Below are 11163 nucleotides of genomic sequence, written 5' to 3'. Positions count from 1 at the left end.
TTTTACCCGAAGCCTCCTTCTGTTCCCTCACAAAGCAAACCTAGATGCTGAGAATTCCCTACAGACACAGTCGATTCCGAAGAGGTGCGTCTCTAGAGCGCGGAGGGGGCTGGGGGGGTCAGATGTGTGAGACGAGGGTAATGGCAACACCCACCTCCCCAGCCCTTTGTGAGCATTAAGTTAATGCACTAAGACATCGACAAAAACACTTGACAGATAGCAGTCAATCAGTGAGGACTGACTCGCTCTGGAATCTGAGGAGGTCCGCCTTCTTGCTCCTCGGTCACTACGGTCCGGGGTCGGAGCTCCGCGGAGTGCACGGACCAGGAAGCTCGGGTCCGAGGGGGCGAGTCCAGCCACGCCCCTTCTGCGTCCTGTCTGGGCTGGCCCCACCCCGAAGCCGGCCAGGCCCGCGGGGCCCCTTTAAGGCAGCGAGCCGGCCGGCTGGAACGTGTTTCGCCCCCTCCGACGCCGCCGAGGTAGCGGCTTCACCTTTAAGGCGGCGCGAGGACTGCTGGGAAGGCCGGCGGGATGGAGGCAGCGAGACGAGCTCACGGTCGAGGATCCGGGTGAAGCGGGACAGGAGCCGGAGCCGAAGCCGGGCCGAAGCAGAAGGTGCAGGTCGGCGCGGGCCGGTTGGGCCGGGAGACCCAGTCAGGCCGGACGCTGAGGAGCGGTTGCAGGTCGGCCGAGAGGAGGAGTCGTCGTGGTCGTGGGCGCGGCCTGTGGGAGGACCCGAGCGGCCCGCGGGGAGGGGGCGCGGTCCCGGGCTGGGAACCGGGCCTTTTCCTGGGAGGGTCTGCGGGCCTGGCCAGCCTGCGGGAGGGGTCGTTGTGGGCGCGGCCTGAAGAGACCTGTCCCGAAACTAAAGACCGCAGCCTCCCCGGAGCGGCGGGGGCGGGGACCGGGTGGCGGGGCTCGGTCGGCCCTGGGGGAGGGGCTCGTGGTTCCGCTCGCCCTGGGGAAGGGGCTGTCGCCAGGGCGGAGACCCGGTTGCCCGGAGAGCCTGTGACCTCTGTCTTGGGGACGCCTTGCAATGCCCTAGTGCTCTGTGTACCGATTAGGACAGTTCCGAATAACCCCCGAGGCTAGGCTTTATGTCAACTGGCCTGAGCCGGGGGTCTGGGGCGGAATCGGGGTCCAGCCTCACACTTCAGCCACACCGCATTGCGTCTCCCTCGGCTAGACGAGCCTGGCGCGCCCCCTGTAGGCCGCGTGCTGGCACGGCGAGGACTGCGGGCTGAGGGATCTGGACACCCTTAGGGACCTAGGCGTCCGGGGACCTCCCGGTGTTTACCTAACTTGGGGTGGACGGCGGTGTGGCCCTAGGCCCGGCGTCCGCCTGCCCCACCCCTTGCCTCCACAGACGGCACGACCATGGCCACGATGGTGCTTCCTCGAGAGGAGAAGCTGAGTCAGGACGAGATAGTGCTGGGCACCAAGGCGGTGATCCAGGGTTTAGAGACCCTGCGAGGGGAGCATCGTGCCCTGCTAGCTCCCCTCGCTTCTCATGAAGCAGCCGAGGCCGAGCCGGGCTCACAGGAGCGCTGCCTCCTCCTCCGACGCTCCCTGGAGGCCATCGAGCTGGGGCTTGGGGAGGCTCAGGTAGGTCAGTGTTGTGGCTATGGTGGAAGATTACCGGAAGGGTCCTGGTGATGTAGGAACACTCTCAGCAAGGAAACACTCGTCTCTTAGAGCGTCACGTTAGGACAATAAGTAAGGTTCAGTGAATACACTTTGGAAATGCCAGCTCTGCCCCAGTGGGCACCCTTACCTCACACGGAGCTATGCCATTCAGGCCTCATTCTACCTAACAGACTGGATAACAGAAGAAAGCAGAAATACTTTAGTAACCTCCCTTCACAATCCAATTATGCATTAATTCATTAAGTTCTATAGCTTCTCACTTACTGTGTGCCGGGCTACAGTGTGTTAATGCTCAGGATGCAGACTGAATGCAGACAGGATCTGTGTCCTCCCTGGGCGTGGTATCTGTTATCCCAGCACGGGAGAGGTGAAGCTCCGGGCCAGCTTGGGTCACACGGTAAGATCCTGGCTCTCCTTACTGTCCCACTCCAAAACAAAATAAGATGATTTCCCCCCCCCCTCCCCAGTACAACAGGAGAAGAGAAACACACACACATATTCAACTAGTTACTTGAAACAAATTGTGATCAGTGCTCCAGGGACAATAAGATCTTGTGACAGTTTGTAGAAGGGAGTCTTGTCTATTGATCAGACAAGACTTCTCTGAGATGACTTTTAACTCAAGGGCTGGCCTCCAGAAGAGGCAACTAGAGGAGAGCTGCATGTGTAAAGACCAAGGTAGGAAAGGCCATGTGCTTGAAGTGAGACAAGAGTGGTATACCTAGAACTTACAGAGAGCTTGAAAGGGACACAAGAGGCCTGTGAGAAAGCATAAGACAGAATATGTCCAGGCCATCAGGTGGCCTGTGGAAGGTTCTAACAAGCAGAAGATGTCTGACTTAGTTTCTGAAATCTCTCTGAGCTGTGGAGAGTTAACCTTCGTAGGCCAAGGATGGACTCTTGGAACAAGTGACAAGGAAGCCACTGCTAGGCTTCAGATAGAAGGGAGTTTGAATTAGAGGGGTAGTAGCCATGGAGATACCAGTTCTAGAGGGGGTGGGCAGCACAACTCCTGGATGTTTGTGCTTTTAGCAAGTTTCAGGATGAAAGACTGTTCAGGTCCCCATATAGTGGGCTGTTGGATAGAAAAGGGTTTTGTTCTCTGTGGTTCTTGGCCAAGCCACTGCCTGGATCCAGAAATTCTGGGGTGCTTGTATTGTCTTGATTTCTTTGTCTTTAAAATAGCAAGCAAGGCATGGTGATGCATGCCTTTAATCCCAGTTCTTAGGAAGCAGAGGCAAGCAGATTTCTAAGTTCAAGGCTAGCCTTATCTACAGAGTGAGTTCCAGGACAGAAAAATCCTGTCTCAAAAACCCAAACCAACATGTCCCTCCCCACCCCCCAAAAAACATAGTGGTCATGCCATCTACTGTATGTACTTCCAGGTTGTTTGAGGACTTGTTTGTTTTGTTTTTGAGACAGGGTCTCTACATAACCCCGGCTGTCCTGGAACTTACTATGTAGATCAAGCTGGCTCTGAATTCATAGAGATCCACTTGCCTCTGCCTCCCAAGTGCTGGAATTAAAAGCATGTGCCATCTGGCCTTTTTTCTTTTTAAGCTTAGTGGTTATAAAAACACCTATCCTTTGAAATGTTTTCAAACATCCAAGTAGAGTGGCCCACACCTTTAATTCCAGCACTCTAGAGGCAAAGGTAGGTGGATCCCTGAGTTCTAGGCCAGCCAGGTCTACAGAACAAGTTCTAAGACAGGGCTACATAAAGAAAACTTGTCTTAAAAAAAAAAAAAAATATAGCAAGGCAGTGGTGCGCACGCCTTTAATCCCAGCACTCGGGAGGCAGAGGCAGGCGGATTTCTGAGTTCGAGGCCAGCCAGGTCTACAGAGAGAAACCCTGTCTCGAAAAAACAAAAAAAAAAACAAAAAACAAAAAAAAAAAACCATTTGCTAACTAAGTAGAAAATACAGGGTCCTAGACTCCAACCTCCTGGAAAGGCAGTGTGTTACCTCCTCAGTTAGAGATGGTTACACTCTCACTAGTATGCAGGTCTTTCACAGATAGGGAACAGAGTGTCATAGAGGTTACAGGCAGTGGAGATGGAGCATGGGGAAAGCATGACTGAAAAGAGGCAGTCATCCTGGTCTGTGAAGCATGGATAGGAACATAGAGCCCATACCAAGGCCCAGGACTGACAGCACTTGGAGAATCGGGAGGGCATCAGATGTCAAAAGAGCTGGGTGTTGGGACTAAGGCCAGTGCAGCCCTTTTCCCCCTTTCGGGACTTAGGACACATGCTGCTTCCCTTCCCTTCAGCAGGCAGACAGGGCTGTGGACCCTCAGCAGATTAGGGTGAGGTCTCTGTGTCCTGTCAGCCACTCTTCAGGGTTCTTTGAACAATCACTAGCCCTAGACAGGAAGCAGTAATATATTGGTCATAGCTACAGTGGGTAGAGTGTAACCAAAGGGGACAAAGGGAGAGTCTGAGAGCTCAGATCCCCCAGGGTCTTGGCTGGCAAAATTACCAAACCTACTCGTGGGTCTGAGCTATAGACTGCGGTCCTAGGAAGGGGAGAACTTAGGCCTGACAACTACTCAGCCAGGGCCTGGCCTTCACTGGCCCCCATGTGCCCGAGGCAGTAATTATAGGCAAAGTGATGGCTAGGATTCTGACCTTGGTCTGGCTGGCTGCACAGGTGATCCTGGCATTATCAAGCCATCTGGGAGCTGTGGAGTCAGAGAAGCAGAAGCTTCGGGCTCAGGTGCGACGACTGGTACAAGAGAACCAGTGGCTGCGTGAGGAGCTGGCAGGGACACAGCAGAAGCTGCAGCGCAGTGAACAGGCGGTGGCTCAGCTGGAGGAAGAGAAGCAGCACCTGCTATTCATGAGTCAGATCCGAAAGCTGGATGAGGATGCTTCCCCAAATGTGAGCCCCAGCTGGCCAACACCCAGTTCCCACATGCCTGCTGGTACCTGTGCTACTGTGACTGACACTCATGCCTGTCTTCCTCTCCAGGAGGAGAAGGGTGATGTCCCCAAGGACTCCCTGGATGACCTGTTTCCCAATGAAGATGAACAGAGCCCAGGTATAAAAGGGCAGTTAGCTCTGGGTTGAGGGAAGGGACAGTTGTCCTATAGGTCCTTTAAGTCCTATAGGTCATAGGAGATGGATATTAGTGGGATCCGTGCTCTTTTTTGCCTTATTTCCAATCCCAATGTTTTAGCCTGTTAGGGTTTAAAAGGCAAGTTTTGGCCAGGTAGTGGTGGCACAAGCTTTTACTCTGAGCTTTGGAGAGGCAGAGGCAGGCAGATCTTCGGTGAGTTGGATGCTGTCCAGGGCAGCCAGAGCTGTTACACTGGGAAACTCTGTCTCAAAAAAGAAAACAAAGAACCAAGGGCAGGTTGAGGTCTTCCCTGCTGCATCCCTGAGCTCTGTGGAGAGCACGCGGCAAGCTTAGCAGGTCTGGAGCAGCTGAGCCCAGTTCAACAGTCACTCACTTTCTGGGCCTCTTTAGACAGAAAAATCATGCAGGGCCTTGCTGAGCTGGACCAAAATGTTTCTCTTAAAATGTAGATGCAGATGAGATGAGGGATAGGACTCACTCCTTGTGCAATAACTAACCTACTCTGTAAGTGCAGAAGCTGAGGCAGATTGGTGACTTGCCCAGGTACACATGAGCAAAAGGTATAGTTGGCATATGCCAGCTTAGCTCAGAAAGGAGAAGGCACATCTAACTTCCTACCCTTGGCCCTGTAGCCCCCAGCCCTGGAGGAGGGGATGTAGCTGCACAACATGGGGGCTATGAAATCCCAGCACGGCTACGTACCCTCCACAACCTGGTAATCCAGTATGCTTCACAAGGCCGCTATGAGGTGGCCGTGCCCCTCTGCAAGCAGGCACTGGAGGATTTGGAGAAGACATCAGGCCATGACCACCCTGATGTGGCTACCATGTTGAACATCCTGGCACTGGTTTATCGGTAAGGGCCCCCTGGCTGTGTGGGCACGGCTGCATCCTTCCATATGAGTGTCTCGGGGATAGTTGAGCAGCACAGAAAGGTGAACATGCCTTTGTAAAGCTGGCCTCCAATTGGAAATAAACCTGTCAGTTTTAAGAAAAGGTTGGGCCAGGCAGTGATAGCATACACCTTTAATCCCAGTACTCAGGAGGCAGAAAGAGGCAAGAGGATCTCTGATTTAGAGGTTAGTCTGATCTATAGAGTAAGTTCGAGGACAGCCAGGACTCCACAGAGAAACCCTGTCTTGAAAAAAATCAGCAAAAAATTAAAAGCTTGGCTGTGAATAATAGCAAGGTTGACACATGAAAACACTGGGGTCACTGAGAGTCAGCATAGCTTCTTCAGGCACCCAGGCTTGAGTTAGAGCCAGGCAGTGGTGGCGCACGCCTTTAATCCCAGCACTTGGGAGGCAGAGGCAGGCGGATTTCTGAGTTCCAGGCCAGCCAGGGCTATACAGAGAAACCCTGTCTTGAAAAACCAAAAAATAAAAAAGTGATTTAGAAGCCAGGTGTGGTGGTTCACACTATAAGCACTTAGGAAGTGGGAGCGAGACAGTTGGAAATTGGTTTTATACCTGATTCAAGGCTAACTTGGGATACATGGAACCTTGGGAAGAGAGGAAAAGGACAAGCAAGGGAAGACAGGTGGGGTGGAAAGATTGGCCCAGAACTCATGATGGGTGAAAGGGTTTCTGTGGCAGAAAGTGACCGTGAGCCAATGCACTGGGGATTACTTAAAGTTGAGTTACTCAGGGGCCTGGCTGTGAGGTGTGGTAAACTGCTTAATGTCCTCAGAGTTCTCAAGGGTAGGGCTGCCCAGGCCTCCCATGCTCTGAGTTGCACTCCTATCATGTCCACTCATCAGTGACCCCAGGAGGAGTGCCTGCGGGGACTACGGGCCCCTGGGGGCAGGCCTCGGGCTGGAGGACATTCCTGAATGTCCTGCCTGCTCCCAGGGACCAGAATAAGTACAAGGATGCTGCTCACCTGCTCAATGATGCCCTGGCTATCCGGGAAAAGACACTGGGCAAGGACCACCCAGCTGTGAGTAAGAATTAGACTAAGTGTTCCTCTCCAATCCTCACAAGTTCCAGATCCCCCTGCCTGTTAGGGCCCTGAGTGAAGACACCTCCATTCTCCTACACCCAGGTGGCTGCAACCCTCAACAATCTGGCTGTTCTGTATGGCAAACGGGGCAAGTACAAAGAGGCTGAACCACTGTGCAAGAGAGCACTGGAGATCCGGGAGAAGGTGGGAGCAGGCAGGGCCAAGAGTGCTGGGCAAACAGTAGAATCTGGGCAACTCTGAACCCAACCACTGACTCTTACCAGGTCCTGGGCAAGTTTCACCCCGATGTGGCCAAGCAGCTCAGCAACCTGGCCTTGCTGTGCCAGAACCAGGGCAAAGCTGAGGAGGTGGAGTACTACTACCGGAGAGCCCTGGAGATCTATGCCACACGCCTTGGTCCTGATGACCCCAATGTGGCCAAGACCAAGAACAACCTGGTGCTCTGAGGCTGGGAGGGAGGCTGGAAAGGAAAGAGGCAGGGAGGGAGAGGGCTGCTGTCCAGGAGGAAGGAGAAGGAAAACTAAGCTCCCTGCAGGCTGCTTACCCACTCTCTTTGCCCTCCAGGCTTCCTGCTACCTGAAACAGGGCAAGTACCAGGATGCAGAGACCCTGTACAAGGAGATCCTTACCCGTGCACATGAGAAGGAGTTTGGCTCAGTCAATGGTGAGTCACTAGTTGCCATGTATCTCCAGTTCATTTAACACAGGCCTACTCAGCCAGGAGTACCCAGGACAGTACTTGGCTTTGCAAGCCATCTTGCCTAGAGTTTGGCAGAAGCCCAGACTCACCTGTAGGAACCCATCCGCCCAATTCAATGCCCTGGCCAGACAAATTGGCAAACCCCCTGCTCAGTCAGTCTCTCTCTCTCTCTCTCTCTCTCTCTCTCTCTCTCTGAGACAAGGTCTGACTATGTGGCCCTGGCTGTCCTGTCACTCACTTTGTAGACCAGGCTGGCCTCGAACTCACAGATTTCTGCCTGCCTCTGAGTACTGGGATTAAAGGCATATATCAGTACACCCAGTCTCCTCTTTCTCTACATGACAATTCCCGTTCTGGCCATTTTCTGATCCCCATTCCTCATCCTGGCCCCTCATTCAGGCCCATCACCAGTCTCTGGTCTAAGGTGTATAAGGGCCTTCCCCGTTTCTCCTGTTCCACCTCGTTTGTAGCCACCTAATACAGATGTGGCTGGTTCTCTGGGTCCAGAGTTTGTCAGAGGATGCCAGTGATGTTTTGGGTTTGCCTCTTGCTCTTCTGTTCAACAAAGCCCAATCTGCATGCTTCCTACATAGCCCTGACATTACTCTCCTGTGCAGCCCAATTGGAGAGATCTATATGGCAGGCAGGTGACAGTCCTTTCCTTCTAGGAGAGAACAAGCCCATCTGGATGCATGCAGAGGAACGCGAGGAGAGCAAGGTGAGCAGTGTGGGCAGCTTGCAAGTGTGGGGCTGGTCTGAGGCTGGGATGGAAGGAGCCTAGCTTACTCCCATCTCTGGACTGACTGGTCTCTCCCTCAGGATAAGCGCCGGGACAGCGCCCCCTATGGGGAGTATGGCAGCTGGTACAAAGCCTGCAAAGTTGACAGGTGAGGGCTGACGGTCTGGGTAGAAGTAGAATGAGCACCAGGGAAGTAGCTTCCTTGGTCAGGAGACCCAGGCCTCAGACTATCCTCACCCCTGTGCTAGCTCACCCCTCAAGGCCCTGACCCAAAAACAGTTTGGCTCACTCACTCCTGGGTCCCCAGCTTCTGATCCTGGTGGCAGCGTCCTAGGAGGACTCTAGGGCTAGGCCAGATTTCTAGCCCTAGAGTGGTTCTTTCAGGATGGGAGAGACCAGTGGGTTTACCACAGGGTCAGACAAATAGGAAAAGCCAGATTCTGCATGACCTATTTGGTCCCCAGAGCCCCACGTGGTCTTGTGCCAGATAAAGAGTTTGAGACGTCCCTAATATCTGTCCACAGTCCCACAGTCAACACCACTCTGCGAAGCTTGGGCGCCCTGTACCGGCGCCAGGGCAAGCTGGAAGCCGCACACACACTGGAAGACTGTGCCAGTCGCAGCCGCAAACAGGTAGTGTTTTCATGGTAGAGGAGGATAAATAGAGACCTATGAGGCTCCATGTGTGCTTCAGTCAGGCATGATGCTTCCTGCCCCCTTCAGGGCCTGGATCCTGCCTGCCAGACCAAGGTGGTAGAACTGTTAAAAGATGGCAGTGGTGGACGAGGACACCGCCGTGGCAGCAGAGATGTGGCCGGGGGCGCCGGACCTCAGTCTGAGTCCGACCTGGAGGAGTCAGGGCCTGCAGCTGAGTGGAGTGGGGTGAGTGTGGAGGCTGAGATGGGTTGTAAAACTACAAAGAAAGCAGGGCCTAGAGTCAGCTCTCCCCACAGGATGGCAACGGCTCTCTGAGGCGCAGTGGCTCCTTTGGGAAGCTCCGGGATGCCCTGAGACGCAGCAGTGAGATGCTGGTGAGGAAGCTGCAGGGAGGGGGCCCACAGGAGCCCCCTAACTCTAGGTAAGCTGCTGACCCTCCCATCCCTCTCGGGAAACACTGTCACCAGGTCTGCTTTATCATGCCCTCCATCCCAAACCCGACTGGCATCCCTTTATTATTTCACCATTAACAAACCCTGGCCCTCCTTTTCCTCAGGATGAAGAGGGCCAGCTCTCTCAACTTCCTTAACAAGAGTGTGGAAGAGCCAGTCCAGGTAAGAATGGAGGGCACCTGGTACTAGACAGCCTAGACCCAGGTCTCTGGGCCCCGTTTTTTTTCTGTGTATGGCCCCATCCAACTTCCCCTAGTGAGTCTTTAGCCAGCAACTGCTCTGGGTTGAGGCCTGCTTTGGACTGGGAGGAGATTGGTAGAAACAGTGGAGGGAGAGGCCAGATAAAGGGAAACCCTTGCCTTGGGGCAGAGATCCAGTCAGCCAGTTCCCACTTGAAGCTCTCAGGCCCTGGTGGTGAGCTAAATTTTAACTTTGGCCAGTCTTAGACTGGCTGTATTTGCACAGGGCACCTAGTGTGGCCCTTTCGTCATCCCTTCCTCTTCTGGAGTGCTCCCCTGCCCCAACTCCCCACCCCCCACCCCCCACAGTTTAGGACTAAGCTGCTTCCTCTGCCCACAGCCTGGAGGCACGGGTCTTTCTGACAGCCGCACTTTGAGCTCCAGCTCCATGGACCTCTCGAGAAGAAGCTCCCTGGTGGGCTAAAGCTGAAGGGGCAGCCAGTCACCAGAGCCTACATCTGACATGATCCCTTCCCCCAGCCCTGCGCATGGGCCTGCTGCTTGTCCTGCCTGCCCCTCCCAAGGACCCCTGTCTTTTCTGTTCAATCTCAGGGTAACTTCCTCCCTTGTCATCTCAGCCATGGCCCTGGAGGACAGGCCTGCCAGCTCCACCTCTGCTCCTTATTTATTCTTCCAGCAGGGGGCCTCTCTTCCCTGAGTTCAGGGCCTGTGGGAGTGGTGGCCTGTCTACCCAGCTCCAAAGCCAAGAACTAAGTACTTGCTGTCCCCTCAGCACCTCTGCCCTCCACTCCCGGCCGTCGCTTCTGTATATAGAGAAATAAGTTATTGGCCGTTTATCCTCTCAGCACTCCTCCTCAGTCCACGGTATTCCCGGGCCACCACCTGCCTCTCTTATCCAGTGGTACCGCCCAGGCCTTAAATCACCCCGTTCCCAGTGGTGGTATCTCCCAAGCTCCAAGTTCTGGGACCAGAGCCTCCCAAAAGGGGTCCCTAGACCTCTTCGCCTGCCTGGTCTTGGAGGGATTAGTTCCACTCCACCTTGCAAATGCCCGGACCCTCACACCACAGGGCCCTGGGCTGCCTCCGGGACTTAATGCACTGTCCTTCCCCCCACCCCCAGCCCAGCCCAGGCATGGCCTGACCCCACCCTGGGCACAGCCCATTGAGCCATCCTGCCACGCCATCCTTGCCTCAGCTTCTGATGTCCCCCTCCCCCCACACACAGTAGGAGGGGCTACCCCATTTGTTGGGTAAGGCAGTCACTCTCTATTTTCAGATGTTGCTGTAGAAATAAAGACGATTTGAATCTGAACCGGGCTTGTTTTGAGGAGTCCCACAGCCCCTGAGCATCCCTTGAGCCGGGTGGAATCGGGAGAGGCTGCGGGAGTGAAGGATACACACGCATATCATTCCCTGCCCTCCAGGCTGGAACTAATAATCTGCCATTATCCTGAACTGTTGGGGGGGGGGGATGCTACAGATTTGGGGTTGCACCTAACACATGCCCTTATAGGGTTCTAGACAATTCCGCCTGTTATGACTTCTACTGCTTAATATGTTCTTGGACTGAGTTTCCTGAGGTGATTTTTCATATATGTAATACTAGTGATCACATAATCCTGGTACTAAAGCTGCAGTGTCCATCCCACGAAGAACACTGAATAAGTCAAAAATTTCTGGTCCTAAATACACCACACCTTCTAGTTTCAATCTTCGAACCGAGGA

General features: G+C 54.1%; 1 protein-coding gene across 2 annotated transcripts; it reads left to right on the top strand.

Moving 5' to 3' along the window:
* The first annotated feature begins 415 nt into the window (after window positions 1-415).
* Window positions 416-10750, top strand: Klc2 (kinesin light chain 2). Of its 2 annotated transcripts, none has more exons than XM_021195027.2 (16): window positions 416-683; window positions 1367-1605; window positions 4300-4530; window positions 4621-4690; window positions 5362-5584; window positions 6579-6666; window positions 6772-6873; window positions 6954-7127; window positions 7255-7354; window positions 8059-8108; window positions 8210-8277; window positions 8654-8762; window positions 8853-9011; window positions 9083-9207; window positions 9343-9400; window positions 9818-10750. In XM_021195027.2, the coding sequence occupies exons 2-16, from the start codon at window positions 1378-1380 to the stop codon at window positions 9899-9901; spliced, it is 1869 nt and encodes a 622-aa protein (XP_021050686.1). In that variant the 5' UTR covers window positions 416-683; window positions 1367-1377; the 3' UTR covers window positions 9902-10750. The 2 variants fall into 2 exon arrangements, with proteins under 2 accessions (XP_021050686.1, XP_029395573.1); XM_029539713.1 differs by having other exon boundaries at window positions 1330-1605.
* Window positions 10751-11163: the final 413 nt, after the last annotated feature.

The sequence above is a fragment of the Mus pahari genome, chromosome 1 (assembly GCF_900095145.1).
Source record: "Mus pahari chromosome 1, PAHARI_EIJ_v1.1, whole genome shotgun sequence".
Classification (NCBI taxonomy): domain Eukaryota; kingdom Metazoa; phylum Chordata; class Mammalia; order Rodentia; family Muridae; genus Mus; species Mus pahari.
This window is presented reverse-complemented; position numbering and strand designations above follow the sequence as displayed.

Coding starts and splice junctions, on each gene's coding strand:
- Klc2 (XM_021195027.2), top strand. CDS start 1,378: ATGGCCACGATGGTGCTTCCTCGAGAGGAGAAGCTGAGTCAGGACGAG. Junction 8,763..8,852: donor CCAGTCGCAGCCGCAAACAG/GTAGTGTTTTCA, acceptor TGCCCCCTTCAG/GGCCTGGATCCTGCCTGCCA. Junction 9,208..9,342: donor CAGGAGCCCCCTAACTCTAG/GTAAGCTGCTGA, acceptor CCTTTTCCTCAG/GATGAAGAGGGCCAGCTCTC.